This window comes from Cavia porcellus, unplaced genomic scaffold, assembly GCF_034190915.1.
Source record: "Cavia porcellus strain 051 isolate PalLab524CR breed Dunkin Hartley unplaced genomic scaffold, mCavPor4.1 scaffold_33, whole genome shotgun sequence".
NCBI classification, from domain to species: domain Eukaryota; kingdom Metazoa; phylum Chordata; class Mammalia; order Rodentia; family Caviidae; genus Cavia; species Cavia porcellus.
The window spans coordinates 14,839,396-14,854,521 of NW_026947516.1; the positions used below are offsets into that span (position 1 = coordinate 14,839,396).

The window sequence follows — 15,126 nt, forward strand, 5'->3', positions numbered from 1 at the left end:
ACCTGCGTTTGAATCCCAGTACCAAAAATATAATAAATAAATACATAAATAAAATGTTTAAAAAGGAAAATCACAAATGCAGTTCCAATTTTACAGCCCACAGAACATTTCTCAACCAAAGTTTTCCAAGTCAAGTTGGAGTGACTTTGAGTAACAGTCTATATTTTAAAGCTGTCTAAACTGGGTTGGCTGAGTGTAGCTCTCACAAAACCATTATATAATGTTTAGTGAAGAAAAAAAAAAACAAATAGGCAAGACGTGCCGCAGTATGTCACATTATTATTACACTCAACTGTGAGCAGGAAAATAGCAAAGGATATGTATACATGGACCAGGAAGGAAATCTTCAAGATGAGCCCAAGCTGTAATCCTCCTGACCTCCAGAAACAGACGGGACAGCCCCTGCCCACTGAGTGCCTGCAGTTGGGAACTCAGCAAATTTTGTCAAAAGTCAAAGGAGTTAACATCCAAGCAATAAGATTTCATTCGCAGGCAAGGGGACTTTTCTAATTAGCACTGCCATTAAAGGGTCATGCCCTCCATAAAAACAAGATGAAATCTGCACTGCCTCTTGTCGGAACAGCTTCCCCTACACATAAAATATTCTGCACTATTTCTGATGGTGAATTGACCCTTCTCCTCCAGCACCAGTTTACAGATTTCTGCTATTAAGAAAGAAATTTGATGGCAAAAATGATCTCCTTGAGAGCTAACTTCAAAACCCATGCTTTTTCCATTATTTTGCTAGGTAATTTTAGAAAAAAGGTTTAACTACCTGCACTTACATTGTTCATCTGTGTAAGGGGGTAAGAATGCCTGTCTTATACACGTGTTGTCAATGTTAAATAACTATTAGCTATAAAGTATCTGGCATCCAATAATCACTCCACAAACATCAGTCTCTTTCTCTTCTTCAGTTCCCAAAAGGAGAGTTTTGAAAGCTGGCAAAATTTGGGGGTTGGATCTATCAGATCTATCAAGGGATCATTTTAACTTTTAATCTTGCCTCAGGTTTTCTGCTCTGAGAGGTAAGATTAACACTGCTAACGAAGACCATACAATTTACAAAATGCATGTTAAGTCATGCAGCCCACCACACCAGGAAGACACAAGAAACAGCAAGTGGCTGTTGGACACATTTCCACCATGTGGTCCCCACTGCCTAGCACAGGGCCTGGCACATTATATGACCCCTAAATATTTGAGCAAGGAAGGAGGGAATGATTAGAGCAGGAGGGAAGGAAGGAAGAGGAAAAAAGAAGAAGTGGAAGGCAAGGTAATTGGAAGTTGCTTCTACCATAGAGCTCCATGAATGGGGATCTGGGCAGGCACAGAGTAAAGAAAACAATGGGATATTGCCTTCCTATACAGCTGTTAGCACCATGGGCCATAAGAGTCACAAAAGTCTCCACTGACTCCTTCCACTGAACAAGGAGGGAGGAAACAAACAGACTGAGAAAACACACCTTTTTCAGAACATGATACTGGGACAAAATGAATGTCATTTTTGTCTTTAGTAGGAACGATGACCAAGAAAACATCATGAAGTATGGGGGAGGATCTATGTGGCAAGATATAGGGACATTAACTCACCACGTGTGACACATCTCAGGCCAGTAGCTTCATAGGCTCCAGCTGAGTTTTCCAGCTGTGAAGTGTGGGTGTTGGCTCACACCAGTGCCCCCCCCCCATTGGCTGGCCATTGGACTCAGGGAGTGTCTCAAGGTTGCCATGCCCACACTACAGCCCAGACATTAGAACCTGTGGCAGTAGGGCCCAGGCATCATTAGTGTCAAAGCCCCCCAGGTGATACCAAATATACTGCTATGCTGGAAAATGACAGGTCCAGGTGACCTCTAAACTTCCATCAACCAAAAAGTGTCCTCAGGTGAACAGCAAGAGCGTCACTTGGGGACTTTTTGGTAATCAAGACTCTTGGGCCTCAGACATATAGGCAGAATCTGCATTTTAGCAAGGTGCCCAGGTCACAGGCACTGGCATTAAGTTTGAAAACACTGACCTAGGCACTCTTAAACCTGGCATTTTATTTAGGTGCTATTTTAATAATTTTTGGATCTCAGTGCCGGTACATCATCCATGCTAAAAGTTGTATGTGCATCAGAAAGCACAAAAATATCCCAGCCACCTGTCCCACACAGGGGACTGAACAGAGATAGATTGAAAAAAATGTAGCACTGTACAAGGCCCAGATGATTTCATGAGATGCTGATCAAAGATTGCTTTTCCTTTGTAGAATGGAGCAGAGCCCCCTAAAGAGGAGTTAGTTGCCAGGTTCTGCTTCAAAGTCAGCGGCACCTCTGTTGGTTATTAAAAACACCTGCCTCCAGGTGGCAATTTGGATCTGACGTCTCACCTGGCCATGCATTGTTCCCAGGTTCTTTATCCCTCGTGCAACCTCCCAGCTCCTTTGTCCACAGCACCCCCAACCCTAAAAATAATAGGGGTTTGGCTGAGGAGTGCGTGACCTCACCCAGTTACTTATGACATGCGTTATCTCCTTCAGCCTACTGAGGAGGCTTTGGCTCTGAAAAACAAAACCAGAAACAGCATCAAACTGCTGAAATTGAAGCTAGAGAGAGACTGATAAGAATTAATGCAAGATGCCCTTTTAATCTAACTCAGGATACTAAGAAAGCAGGGTAAACACTTTAGGCTAACCAAACTCAGGGCTTTAATAAATAATGGTTTAGCTAAAGGTAAAAGTGGTTTGTAACTGAACATTTAGGAAGACCCTGACAGTGTTCACAGCCCACCTGCAGATGAACACTAAATCAGAGTAATTGTCTATACTGTAAGGCACCCTGGGCTGATTTGTGCTCATTCAGTAAAGGTCCTCTCCCCAAAATATTTCTCTATTATGCTAATGCCCTTAACTGTGCTCAATTAGTAAGAGTCCCCTCCCCTGGTTCCTGGAATGTTTCTATTGTGTCAAGACTAGCATAGTCTGTCAATATTTGCTTTGTACTTCTCACTTCTAATTCTGTATAGATGAGACTCCTTCCTGATGCAGGGTGGTTGCTTAAGAGGAATTATTCCTGCAACAGTCCACTGGCATGAAAATCCAGCAGTCTGCTGGTGTAAAAATTAAATGCCGCCTTCTTATCTCCCCAGTGCAAAGAGTTTTCCCTTTGGCTTGGTTTGGCTTGGGAAATTTCCTGCAACAAACTCACCCACTCTGCCCTCAGCACAGGAGGCAGAGGCCTAAGATCAGCACCCTGGGAGAAACCATCAGGTGATGATGGAGTAGAGAGGGAGTATAAATACCCCAGCTCCCTCACTCTGGGAGAGATCATTGGGAGATGCGTGTTCTGTGCTCGCTTGGAGTTCCAGCTGCTTACAGTCACTTTATATATTCCTGACACCGTCTTCTTCCCAGTTCATCCCTCACTCCCCTCCCAGGGACCTCTGTACCTCCAGAATGAATGCTTCCTGGCCTCTGTGTCTGCTTGTTTGAAAACTCACACCAAGATAAATTTTACATTTTATTTTCTTTAAGGTATGTGGAGATATGCAGTTATATTCTTGCCTCTCAACTTTAATATTTCCAGGAAATAACGCAAGGAAGAGTAAAAAGGGTTTTAATAAGAATTTTGAAGAGATCTTACTGCATATTCTTGAGATTCCTTTAACACGTAAAGCTGCTAAGGAATAAGAACAAAATTTTTTATCTAACAGCAGTGGAAAAAACCCTAGTTTCCAAGCCTGATTCTATGCTCCATCGTATGATCTCAGGCAAGCCAGTGACTCTCAGTCCTCTGACATTTCCAAACTGGAAAAGTGTCTTTGTGAGGTGTGGTAAAATGCGCAGTGAATCTTGCTACCCAGGGCCATTCCACCGAAAGGCAGGCTGGGAAAAACACGATGGTGGGTCCTCATCTGCCTCATTCACCAGATCTAGCACTGAGAAACTTCTGACTCTTCCCCAAAGTCAAAATAACCATGAATGGTAAATGTTTTGAATGGATTCAGGACTTCAAGGAAGGCACAACAGCACAACTGAAAAAACTCAGGAAAGAGAACTTCCAGAGCTGCTTTAGAAAGTGCAAGAGGCCAGCCCAGCTCAATCCAGCCTGGTGCCTGGAAGGATGAAGCTCACATACAAACAGCACAGGTTAGAGAAGTGCCACTTTGAGAGTGGTTGATCCTGCAGGAACACCAGGACCGGGTTCTGGTGATAGCAGGAAAGGCTTCCAACATTCCACTAGGGGACCTGAACAAAAAAGATATACCTGGTGCTTTGTGACCTCACAGTGTTAGTTCTACTACTTGATTCATAAGCGAATTCATCTCTGAGCTGAGGATGCCTGGTTTTTCTTTGTCAACAATGTCATTCCACCCAGCATGGCTTCCATAGATTAGCTCCACCAGGAACACCATGAAGATTTCTTTCTAAGGGGCTGGAGGTTTAGCTCAGTGGCATAAGCTCCTGTCTTGCAAGCAGGCAGTCGTGAGTTCGATCCCTGATACTGATAAAAAGGAAAAAGGCCAAAAAAAGAAAGATTTCTTTCTACGCAGTGCCTAGAGTGACAGAAGTGTCTACAGTCCGTGAAGCGGCTGCCCCTGAGGCTGGAGACCTATGGTTCACAGAGAGAACTGTGGCCCTTCCCTGATTTCTGCCACCTGCAGGCTCTAACGCACCCTCCCTTTTGCATGACCTGTACTTGTTAAAGTTTGAGGCCTTCTCTCCAGCCCCTCTCTGCTGGAGGTAAGGTCAAGGGCATGGCCTTTTGCACCTGTCATTTGCCCTCTTTCTTCCCATCTCTGTGCCGCCTTTCACACTCTGCTTTAGACTTCATGACTGTCAGTCCATCACACCCAGTGATTGTTTTGGTTTCTGTCTCTTTCTAATGGGGAGGCAGAGCCCCATCCTCCTTCCTTTCACTACTACTTTTTTGAGGTTAGTGGGAGGGACTGAAATTGTGGGGGATGGTAGGAAGCACATCAATAAAGAGGAAACCCTCCAAAATGAATTTAAAAAGAAAAAGACAAGAATGATGAAATACCTATTTTTGAAGCAAACGAGTATATCCTGATGGGACTCAATGTTAATGTGTTCTTTTCTGTTTTTTGTTTTTTGTTTTTTTTTTGTTTTTTTTTTTTTTTTTGTATCAGGAAAGGAATTCAGGACCTCACACTTTACTGTAATTTTTTGGTGGGTCGAAACTCGAACTCAGGAACTTGCACTTGCCAGACATGTGCTGTGCCACTAACCTATGTCCCCGGCCCTGTAATTTTTTTTAAATGACACATTTCACCGTGTTTTACTCATCACATCAAAACACCCATTTCTGCCATCGGTTTCCTCACTGCTATTATATTACCATCTCACTTAGAGTCCCCTGTAAGGAAGTGGGAGAGATCATTTGTCAAGTGACAGGGTTGTGCCGGATTTGTGACCATCCAACTCCAGCATCCCATGAGATTCGCAGTCTGTCAGAGTATGAAACCCTAACTCAGAGAGAGATAATACAACCAGCTGTGTTGAACCTGTGCCCTTGGTTCTGCTTTGATTTCTCAACTACATCTTTAATCCCTAGAGCTCGGGACTCATCCAAAGGTGTCCCATACCCGAAATACGCGGCTATAGGTTGTGCTTTGAAACAGGACCGTTTCTGGGTGCACAGGCAGAGGCGGCGCGGGTCGGGCTGGATGGAGGCGGGTCCCAACCAGATGTGCACTGCCCGGGGGCCCCGCCCTCCCCGCCCTTCCCGCCCTCCCTTTCTTGCTCCAGGCTGCTTCCCTGTGGAGGAGCCAACGCACCTCGCCGGCGCCCCTAGCCTCTCGCAGCGGTTGGGGCTGGGAGCACGCTGCAGGCTGAGGACAAGCTGAGCCCCCGAGCAGCCGAGGAGAGAGGAGGTGGCATCCAGGGTCCAGCCTCCAGACAAGCACCTTCCCGGGGGGCATAGGAGGAGGAGGAAGGTGACGCTCAGACTGAACATGCAGCCGCCCTGGGGTCTCGCATTTCCGCTGCTGCTCCCCTGGGTGGCAGGTGGATTAGGAAACGCGGCCAGGTGAGTTTCTGGCTGGCCATCGACCTAGCCTCAACTCTCTCTTTTGAGCCACTTCTCTTTGACCCCTGTCCTCGTGGACACTCTGCGGACACCCTGTGTGCATGTATACCTACGCGCGCCACACTGGGATGTGCGCAGGGTGCCAGCCGCCTCCGCCCTCACTCGCCTTGTCCTCTCCGCTCCCCTTTGACCGAGATTTGCATCGTGTGTGTCTGCTCGCACTGTGGCCCACCTGGCTGCGTCACTCGCCAAGGTGCCAAAAGGGACCGAGGCTCTGCGCACAGTCTGGGGCAGTGGTGGTGCAGTGCAGGCTTGGTGGTCTGAGACCCCTCTCTCTGCAGGGGCCGCTGTGTGCGTGAGTGGCCCTTTGGATTCTGTGTACCATTTGCTGGTTGCCACTGTATCCCAAGGGGACCAACTGGTTTTGAGTCGCTGGCTTTGAGGGGGAAGGAGGGACTGAAACCATGGTCTATACGAGGTTCCTGTGCTAAGCGGCTGCTATGCTGCTCCTGGCCGGCTCCTTCTGCTTCGGGTGGTTGAACTGGAAAGAAAGGACCATAGTTGCCACACAACAACAATTTTCAGTCTTGCTATGACAATACAGAGTCTGAAGCCACTTCTTAACACAGAGAAGCTTTTTGAGCCCTGAAACTTATCTCTATATCTCTGCCAAGTCGCTTAGTAAAGACATGTGGCCACAGTACTTGCTGTAGACCAAGCATGGTTGGAAGCACTTTACAGCTATGACCCACCTAAAGACCTGCACTATGCTATGTGGAGTGCACTAGTACTGTCACCCCTATGTTGCAGAGGAGAAAACCGAGGCACAGAGAGGCTGAGTAATTTGGCCAAAGAGGCACAGCCAGGAAGTGATGGAGCTGGGAGGCAAACCCAGGCACTGCTATCCAGCGTGCTTGCTCTTTCCCCAGCGCAGCAAGGCAGTCTTTGGGAAAGAGGCACAGGAAAAGATTTCCTGGGCCCTGGGCTGTGGCAGATTCTTTCACCTTCCATGTCTGCTACAGTGGGTTTCTCCACAGCAGCACTGTTGACTTTTTGGGGCTACATCATTATATGCTGGGGTGCGTGTGAGGGGCTCTCCTGTGCACTCACTGTAGGAAATTTAGCGGCACCCCTGGCCTCTTCCCACTAGATGCCCACCCAGAACAACCCTGATGGCTCCTCTACCTCTTTCCTCAAGTTGCAACAAAGAAAAGAGGTCTCTGGATATCACCCAATAGGGCTACAGAGAAGGCTGAACTTTCAGTGCTGGTTCCTGGGGAGGGCAGGAGAGCCTTGTTTGGGCTCAGACTTTTTAAAGGGAAGCCTGCCTGAGTTTGTTTGACTTACAGGAAAAAGCCTTTCATCAGAGTCAGCTATGGTATTGATTTTGAAATTCAAACAGAATGAGCCTCAAGCCAGATCTTCAGAATGTCTGATCAGAAGTCTCAATTTCCTTCCCATGATAAAAATGTAAGGGGATGCAATTTGCTTATAATCACATTTTCCTTGGATGCTGGCAGTTCTTATCTGGCTAGAAAGCGCACTTTAGAAAAGTCTGAGTGCAGTTTGGAGATGAGATTAAGAGTTCTTTAGCAGAGGACAAGCTGACCTCCCGGAGCCTCACTTTCAAAGTGCCACCAAATTAAATTAAAAGCCAAAAAGCTCCCCCAGTAAACCGAAGGATATTAAACTGGAGAATCCATGTAAGGATTCTACAGTGCTCAAGATGTGAAACGTGGTTTCTTTACACAGGATTGGGTTCCTGACTTTATTATCTGCTCAACTCTCTTGGAAATCTCAAATGGCTGACTGTTCAGGAACTTCCCAGGACCATGGTTTAATTAACTCCAAATTCCACCTTCAGGGCAACACATTTGCAGAGAAGGGGGAAAGTGTGCAGAGTGGTTATTTTCTGAGAGTTTAGTCAACTCTGTAGTAAAAGCTGTGGCACATAGATTTCTAAAGTAAGCACCAACTGTTTCTAGTGACCTGGAAGATTATATGCCTCATAGTGCATAGTAGACAATTAACACCCATCAAATGCATAATTCATTAGCTGCCTGTGTTTGCCTCCTCTGAAACAGCACAATTTGCCGTCTCACACCTTTCATGCCCTCTAGGTATCAGAACTGTTTAGATACTCTGGAATTTTTGTGCCCACTATAGCAAGTGTGGTAGGCAGAAGTTGCAGGTAGCTACTGAGTTCCTGAAGTGTATCCAGCCCAAAATGAGGTGTGCTGTATGAATAAAATGCAGTGAAATTTCAAGATATGTGAATACATGAACAGGAACTATCTCACTAATCATTTTGTATCAATTACATGTTGATGTTGTAACACTGTGAATATACTCCATTGGATAAAATATGCTATGAAAATTAATTTCACCTGTTGCACATTTTTTTAAATGTGGTTGCTAGAAAATTTTATGTGCAGTATGTGTCGATTACATTTCCAGCACTGGTCTAAAGCATTTATTGATCTGAGCACCATTTCTAACACTCCAGGTCCCAACACCGGGGATCTGTTTGCCTTGGGTACCTAAGAGAAATATCTTACTAACTGCATTTCTTGCAAGTAAAGCTTAAAACTCCTACCTACTTAAAATGTTTTGCTGTTACACACATTTCTCTATGTTCCGGTAAAAATAATGTGAGTGGTGAGACAGTGTCTGGGTTAGTTACTGGGCCTGCTTACTGTAACCATACATTATGAGTTATGAGCAAAATACTTAATTTTTAAAATATTTAACTGTTTAATGTTACACATTGCCAATAAACCTCTTTAAATATTCTCCCTTGTTTTGAACACATTTTTTCTGTTCTTGTTGCCACTTTCTGAAACACTTCTGGAAGTCCTCTTTCATGACTATCTTTAGTTGTAGTGTTCTAGTTGCCTCGATGTCCTGAATCCATACAAAGTTTTCCCCTTTCATGATCATTTTGACTTTGGGAAGAGCCAAAAATCCCACAGTACCAGATCTGGTAAATAAAGTGGATGTGGGTATACTGGAATGTTTTTATTCTGTTGGATGGCACTCAGCAGCGGCATTCACTGTACTTTTTATCACACCTTGTAAAGACATTCATGAGAGAGGACTTCCAGAACTGTTGCAGAACATGACAGAACAGTGGGATAAGCATGTTCAAAGCCAGAGAGGGTATTCTGAGGTGGATTACTGGTGATGTGTCTTTTACTGTAATAAATTTTTAAACATTCACTGAAGTTTGTGATCGCACTTCATACATGGAGAACTAATTCTTCTTGGTGCCCGGCTAGGGAAATACCGCCATAACAATTTAACACAAATTTCATGGCTTATAACAACACAAACTGATAGTATTACGGTTCTGAAAATCAGATGTCCAAAATGAGTCTTGTGCAATTGAAATTAAGGCATTGGCAGGACTGGTTTCTGCTGGAGGCTGCAAGTAACAATCTAGTCCTTATTTTTTCCAATTTCTAGAACCTGTCAGCAATCCATAGCTTGTGACCACATTACTCTAATCTCTTCTTCCTTTGTCACCCTGTCTTCTCTCTTGCTCTTCCTTGTCTTTCTCCCCCTAAGAAGAACACTTGTGATCATATGAAGCCCATCATGATAATCCAGAATAATTTTCCCATCTCAGAATGCTACCTTGATTACATCTGCAAAGTCCCTTTTGCTATATAAAATAATATTCACACTTCCAAGGCATTTAGACTTAGATGTCTTTTGGGAGGAGGGGACATTATTTGGCCTTCTACAGGGACCGTGACCTATGAGTCCGTTGTTCTTGCTTTTATCAGCAAGTGTTTTATCTTTAAACATGGTATTAGTGATTTTTTACCTGTTATAATATTCATCTCTTAAAACCAAAATTCTTAAAACCAAAATTTGTAGGATTATATCTAAAAGTTGATACCCAAGTGTTTCTAGGAAATAGTCATCATGGATAATCTTTTTTTTTTTTGAACCAAGAATTGAACTCAGGACCTCATGCTTTCTAGGCAGGCGCCATGCCACTGAGCTATATCCCCAGTCCCTATCAGGGAACATCTAATCAATATATAAGTCAGCTGCAAGCAATCTTATTTCAATAATTAATTTCATTGACTTAGGAGGTGTTAAAGTCCTACATAAATAAATCATGGTGATGTAATCATTAGAATTAGAATAAGTATAGTATCTAACCTTCATAAATTGATTGACATTCAACAGATATTGAGACCCTACTATATGGTAGCTCTTTCAAAGTTATTTTAATAAATTCTCTCAGTGACCCTAGAAAATAGGTGTCCATTTGAAAGATAAAAGCACAGAAAAACCTTGAAAGAAGTATGGGATTTCTCTAGAATTATATTTAGTTGGTCTTCTGTTCTAAGACCAGTGATGTTCCAATATTCATTTATTTCCTCAAAATAACTAAATACTTTTTTTTTACAAAGCTGATTTTTTTTTATACTGAGGACTGAATTCATGGCCTTGTGTATGCCAGGCAGGCACTTGTGCTGCTGAGCTAAATCCCCAGCCTCTAAAGCTGATAGTTTTACAAAGTGCTTGCTCACACATTATTACCAGTGAGTCTGACCAGCCTGACTGTAGTCCAGCGTGATCAAGCACCACCTTCCCAATACCAACCACCTTCCTCTCTAAGCTTACATCCTTTCAAAAGCAGACATAGTTAATTTGAGAGGTGACCCTAGAAGTTTGGTAGGAAAGAAGGGATGCATGACAGAGAAGGGAAAGGTTATGAAAATAAATTACCAAGGAGATACAATCCTGCTGGAGGACTCCAGGGGACATTTGGTCATGAGCCTTGAACTTATCTCTCCTGAAGACAAGGAAGCTGGGGGTATTTATACTCCTACTCCTATCTGTCATTGACTGAAGGCATTGGGGGAGAGGCTTGTATATTTTCAACCCACCATTCACACAGACAAAGTGATACAACTCTTGGGTGTCAAGAGTGAGGCTGGCCATGTACTGCAATGTACCCATTAGTCACTGATCTGGTGAGAGAGGGTGCTACCTCTGGGAACTTGTGCTTCTACTGACAGGTTCTACAATATCACCTCCCCTGGGGACAGTGGAGGCAGGACATACAGGTGATCTAAGATAATATGTGCTAATTTATGTTTCTCCCAAATTCATATGTTGAAACCCTAGTCCCAAGTACTTCAGAATGGGACTTCATAGGGTCTTTCATATATTGAAACCCTAGCCCCAAGTACTTCAGAATGGGGTGGTGCAATCCCAGCACTCAGGAGGCTGAGGCAGGAGGATCACAACAAGTTCAAGGCCAGCCTGGGCTACATAGTGAGTTTAAGTCCAGCCTGAAGTACATAGTGAGAGCCTGTCTCAAAAAAAGAAAAGAAAAGAAAAAGACAAGGTGAGTTACACTGATGGACCCTTACCCAATATGATCAATGTCCTTATAAGAAGAGATCAGGATCTAGACACACACAGAAGAACAACCTTGTGAGCACATAGGGAGAAGGTGGCCATCTACAAACCCAGGAGATAAACCTCAAAAAAACAAAAATCCTGCCAACACCTTGATCTTAGAATTCTAGCCTCCAAAACCAGGAGAAAATAGGTTTCTGGTCTTCAAGATTTGTTATAGGTTGTTATGTTGTTGAGGTCATAGAAAATCATGACCTCAGAGAAGATAGAAACCTCACAGAGCTGAAGTTTACCTACTCTTGATTTTTTTTTTTTTTTGGTTACATGCATATTGAAAACTGGTTCTCATAAGTCACTTGACACTAGGGGTGTTAAGCAAGAAATATAAAAAAAAGAAAACATAGAACAACATTGCCTTTTTAATCCTTCAAAATTGGCTGTGATGGAAAATTCACATAATCTTGGCGTACCATGTGGCGTGTGTTTCTCTCACACACAGGAGTAACTGGACTGGCATGGCACTCCGTGGAGTTAAGGACCTGCTTACTGCCACCTTAAGATTCCACGGAAAGGCCCTCATGGCTTAAGGTGGCCTCCTGAGCTCTGGTAAACATGACCCCACTTTAGACAATCAGTGGGGAAATAACTAGGTGACTAACTGATTTGCCCTAACTGAATTGCCCAGAGAACAAGTGTCAGATAAAGGCCATGGTGTCTTCCAAGAACAATTAAATCACTTTCCATCGAACAGAGCATTTTGTCCAGACAGATCAGTAGTGCCTCCAGTTCTTTCAGTCAGGTTTCCAGGTCCCATTTATGAATGCCAATAATTAACCAATTTTAAACCTGTAGGTCCTAAGTATGTAAAACCTATAGTAAAGGGAGTTAAAGTTAATGCAGCCCAGTTCAACAACAGTAACAGAACAGCTGACAGGTTCAAACAGTCTCTTGAATGCTAGATATATGTATCTATCTGCCAACCCCACTAGACAACTTTGTAGGCCCAGAAAATGTCTATTTTTCCCCTAGAGGAGCTAGTCTTGGGGTTATAGGTCCAGCTTCTAGCTCAGTGTCTGGCACATAGTAGATGTTCAATAAATGTTTGATGGTTAAATGAAGGACCACGCAAAGGAGATAAAGATGCATTGTTTGTATATAATGAATGGTTTCAAATGAATGAATGTGTATGTATTATAAGTATTTCTTTACATATATATAAAACAATATACTTCATGTGTGCAAACATAAAAAAACAGGGGGCTGGGGATTTAGCTCAGCAGCATAAGTGCCTGCCTTGCAAGCAGGCAGCTGTGAGTTCGATCCCTGGTACCGATAAAAACGAAAAAGACAAAAATAAAGCATAAAAAAAATTCCATGCATTACAGATAGGAGCAAAATCAAGTGTGTCTGAGAACATCAGGGAAACTCAAGCCAGGGCATGACATTTAAAGTGTCATTACAGATCCATGGGAGTACATGGTATGAAACAAGGGGGAGGCAAGTAGTACAGTGCTTACTTGGTGGTAGGTTTTGTATAATAAATGAATACATGAATAGTGTATTGGTCAGTTTTACTGTTACTGGGAGAAAATGTCTTACATAACCATCTTAAAGGAGGAAACAGTTGGTTTGGCTTATGGCTTCAGAGGTTTCAGTCCATGGTTTCTTGGCTCCATTGCTGTGGGCTTGAGGCAAGGCAGACCATCATGGTGGAAGAGTATGACAGAGCAAAACTTCTCACTTTATGGCAGCCAGATGCAGAGCACAGGGGAAGAGCACTAGAAAGGAAAGGGCTGGGAACCAGATAAAGTCCCAAAGATTGTGCCTTCGTGGCCCACCCAGACATACCCAAAACTTTGGTTTATTAATCCCTTAAACAGGACCCAAGGCAATAGAAATGAATTGTCACAGATTGGTAGATCCCTGCAAAAAGAACTCAAAGGAAGGAATTGCCCAAGATACAGAGTAGACTGGCCAGCACGTGTCTAGTGGTCATGAGCCCACTGGCTGCCAAGAGGCAAACAGCAGACTGGAACCAGGCCATGAAGAGCCTAGTATGTCCAGCCAAGGATCTTCAACTTTATTCTGAGAGCATTAGAGAGTCAAAATAGGCCATTGCAGGCTCTGTTCTTTAACAGATAATACAGTCATGACTAATCCATGCACAAAATTGCGACACAATTGCACAGAATTACAATTAAAGTAATGAACCATACTTTAGTTCAATAAGCAGAATTTGTTTCCTAATGTATGTAATAATAGTGTGCTCATAATCCATAGAGTATCGGGTTTGATGAATTACAAAAGCAAAATTAAATTTTTGAATACCAAAGCAAGGGCTGGGGGTATAGCTCAGTATAGAATGCTTGTCTAGCATGCACAAGGCTCTGGGTTCAATCCCCAGTACTGCAAAAAGTAAAATACTATAAAGGAAACAAAATATCAGAGCAGCAAATGCCTCTACAACGATCATCACCTTGCTCTTTGGTAGTTCCTTTTCTCAGTTTCTGGGCATCACATATGTTAGTTATCTATTCCTGTGCTACATAATACTTCAAAATTCAGTGGCTTAAAACACTTATCATCTCACACCATTTCTGTGGATTGGGAATTCAGGAACACCTTAGTTGAATGGGGGGGTGGAGATTATTCAGACAGAGTTTGTTTGCTTTATAGCAGTTTTTGTTCACAAAGGGTTTGGAGTTTTTGCCAGATTGCAGTCAGGCTGTTGGCCAATGCTACGGTCAGCTAAAGAGTTGGAGGATCTGCTTCCAGTATGGTACAATCTCTTGGCTCTTGGTGGGAGACCCCAGCTTCCCTCCACAGGGAGGGTCACCTGGCTTCCATGGAATCCGATGCAGGAGAGAGAACAAGGAGGAAGCAGAATAGCTCCTGTGTCCTGATCTAGGAAGTTACCCTGCATCACTCCCAACCATATTCTGTTTGTTGGGAGCCAGGCCCTAAACAGAGAGCACCTAAGGGAAGATGAGTTAAGCTTCACCTTTTGAAAGGAAGAGTGACAAAGAATCTGTGGACATAGTTTCAAACCACCACCCAACATGTTCTGGTTCGCCTTCTCCCACACTTGTGACTCCTGCTCAGCATCCTCGACCAGCCTCCTTCTTCGGAGGAACTTCAAGTACCGGATTTCCAGAGATCAGACTCTGACCCTGTTTTCTTCCTTATCTACACTCTGTCCAGATGGTTGAGCCAGTCTTAGTGCTTTCAACACCATCTATGCGCAGATGACTTCAAAAGGCACATCTCAAGGCCGGGCCTCTTTCTGCCATATTGCTGACCTGTCCACTGGGACATCTCTGAGTTTAGGACATCCAAGACTCAACTCTTGGTCATTCTTCTCTCCGTCCCAAACAGCAGCCAAACTGGTTTCTACTAACAAAAACCTGACAGTTGGAATTCTCCTTCCCTTGTGAATTCCATCTGGCACTGTCCTGTGACAACCCCTGTCTCAAGTGCATCTCCTTCTCCTCCTCCTGCTGGCCCCTATCATCTCTCACCTGAACCACCTGATAGCTTTTCTTTGTTTCTTCTTCTTTTACCCTTCCAAGTCCATGCCCCAAAATGTTCCTCAAACTCAAATCATGTCATGTCAGCCTTCTTCTGAAAACCTCTCAATGACTTGTCATCAAATGAAGAATAAGATCCATTCTTCTTAAAATGATAGAAAAGGCCCTGCTTGATCCAGCCT

At 43.7% G+C, this 15,126-nt stretch overlaps 1 protein-coding gene across 2 annotated transcripts in view; it reads left to right on the forward strand.

Moving 5' to 3' along the window:
* Positions 1–5,743: 5,743 nt before the first annotated feature.
* Positions 5,744–15,126, forward strand: part of Egfl6 (EGF like domain multiple 6) — a 59,298-nt gene continuing 49,915 nt past the window's right edge. For both annotated transcript variants that reach the window (XM_013144886.3, XM_003463028.5), the window contains exon 1: positions 5,744–6,032. In XM_013144886.3, coding sequence (XP_013000340.1) covers positions 5,959–6,032 — 74 coding nt within the window. In that variant the 5' untranslated portion in view covers positions 5,744–5,958. The remainder of the gene's footprint in view (positions 6,033–15,126) is intronic.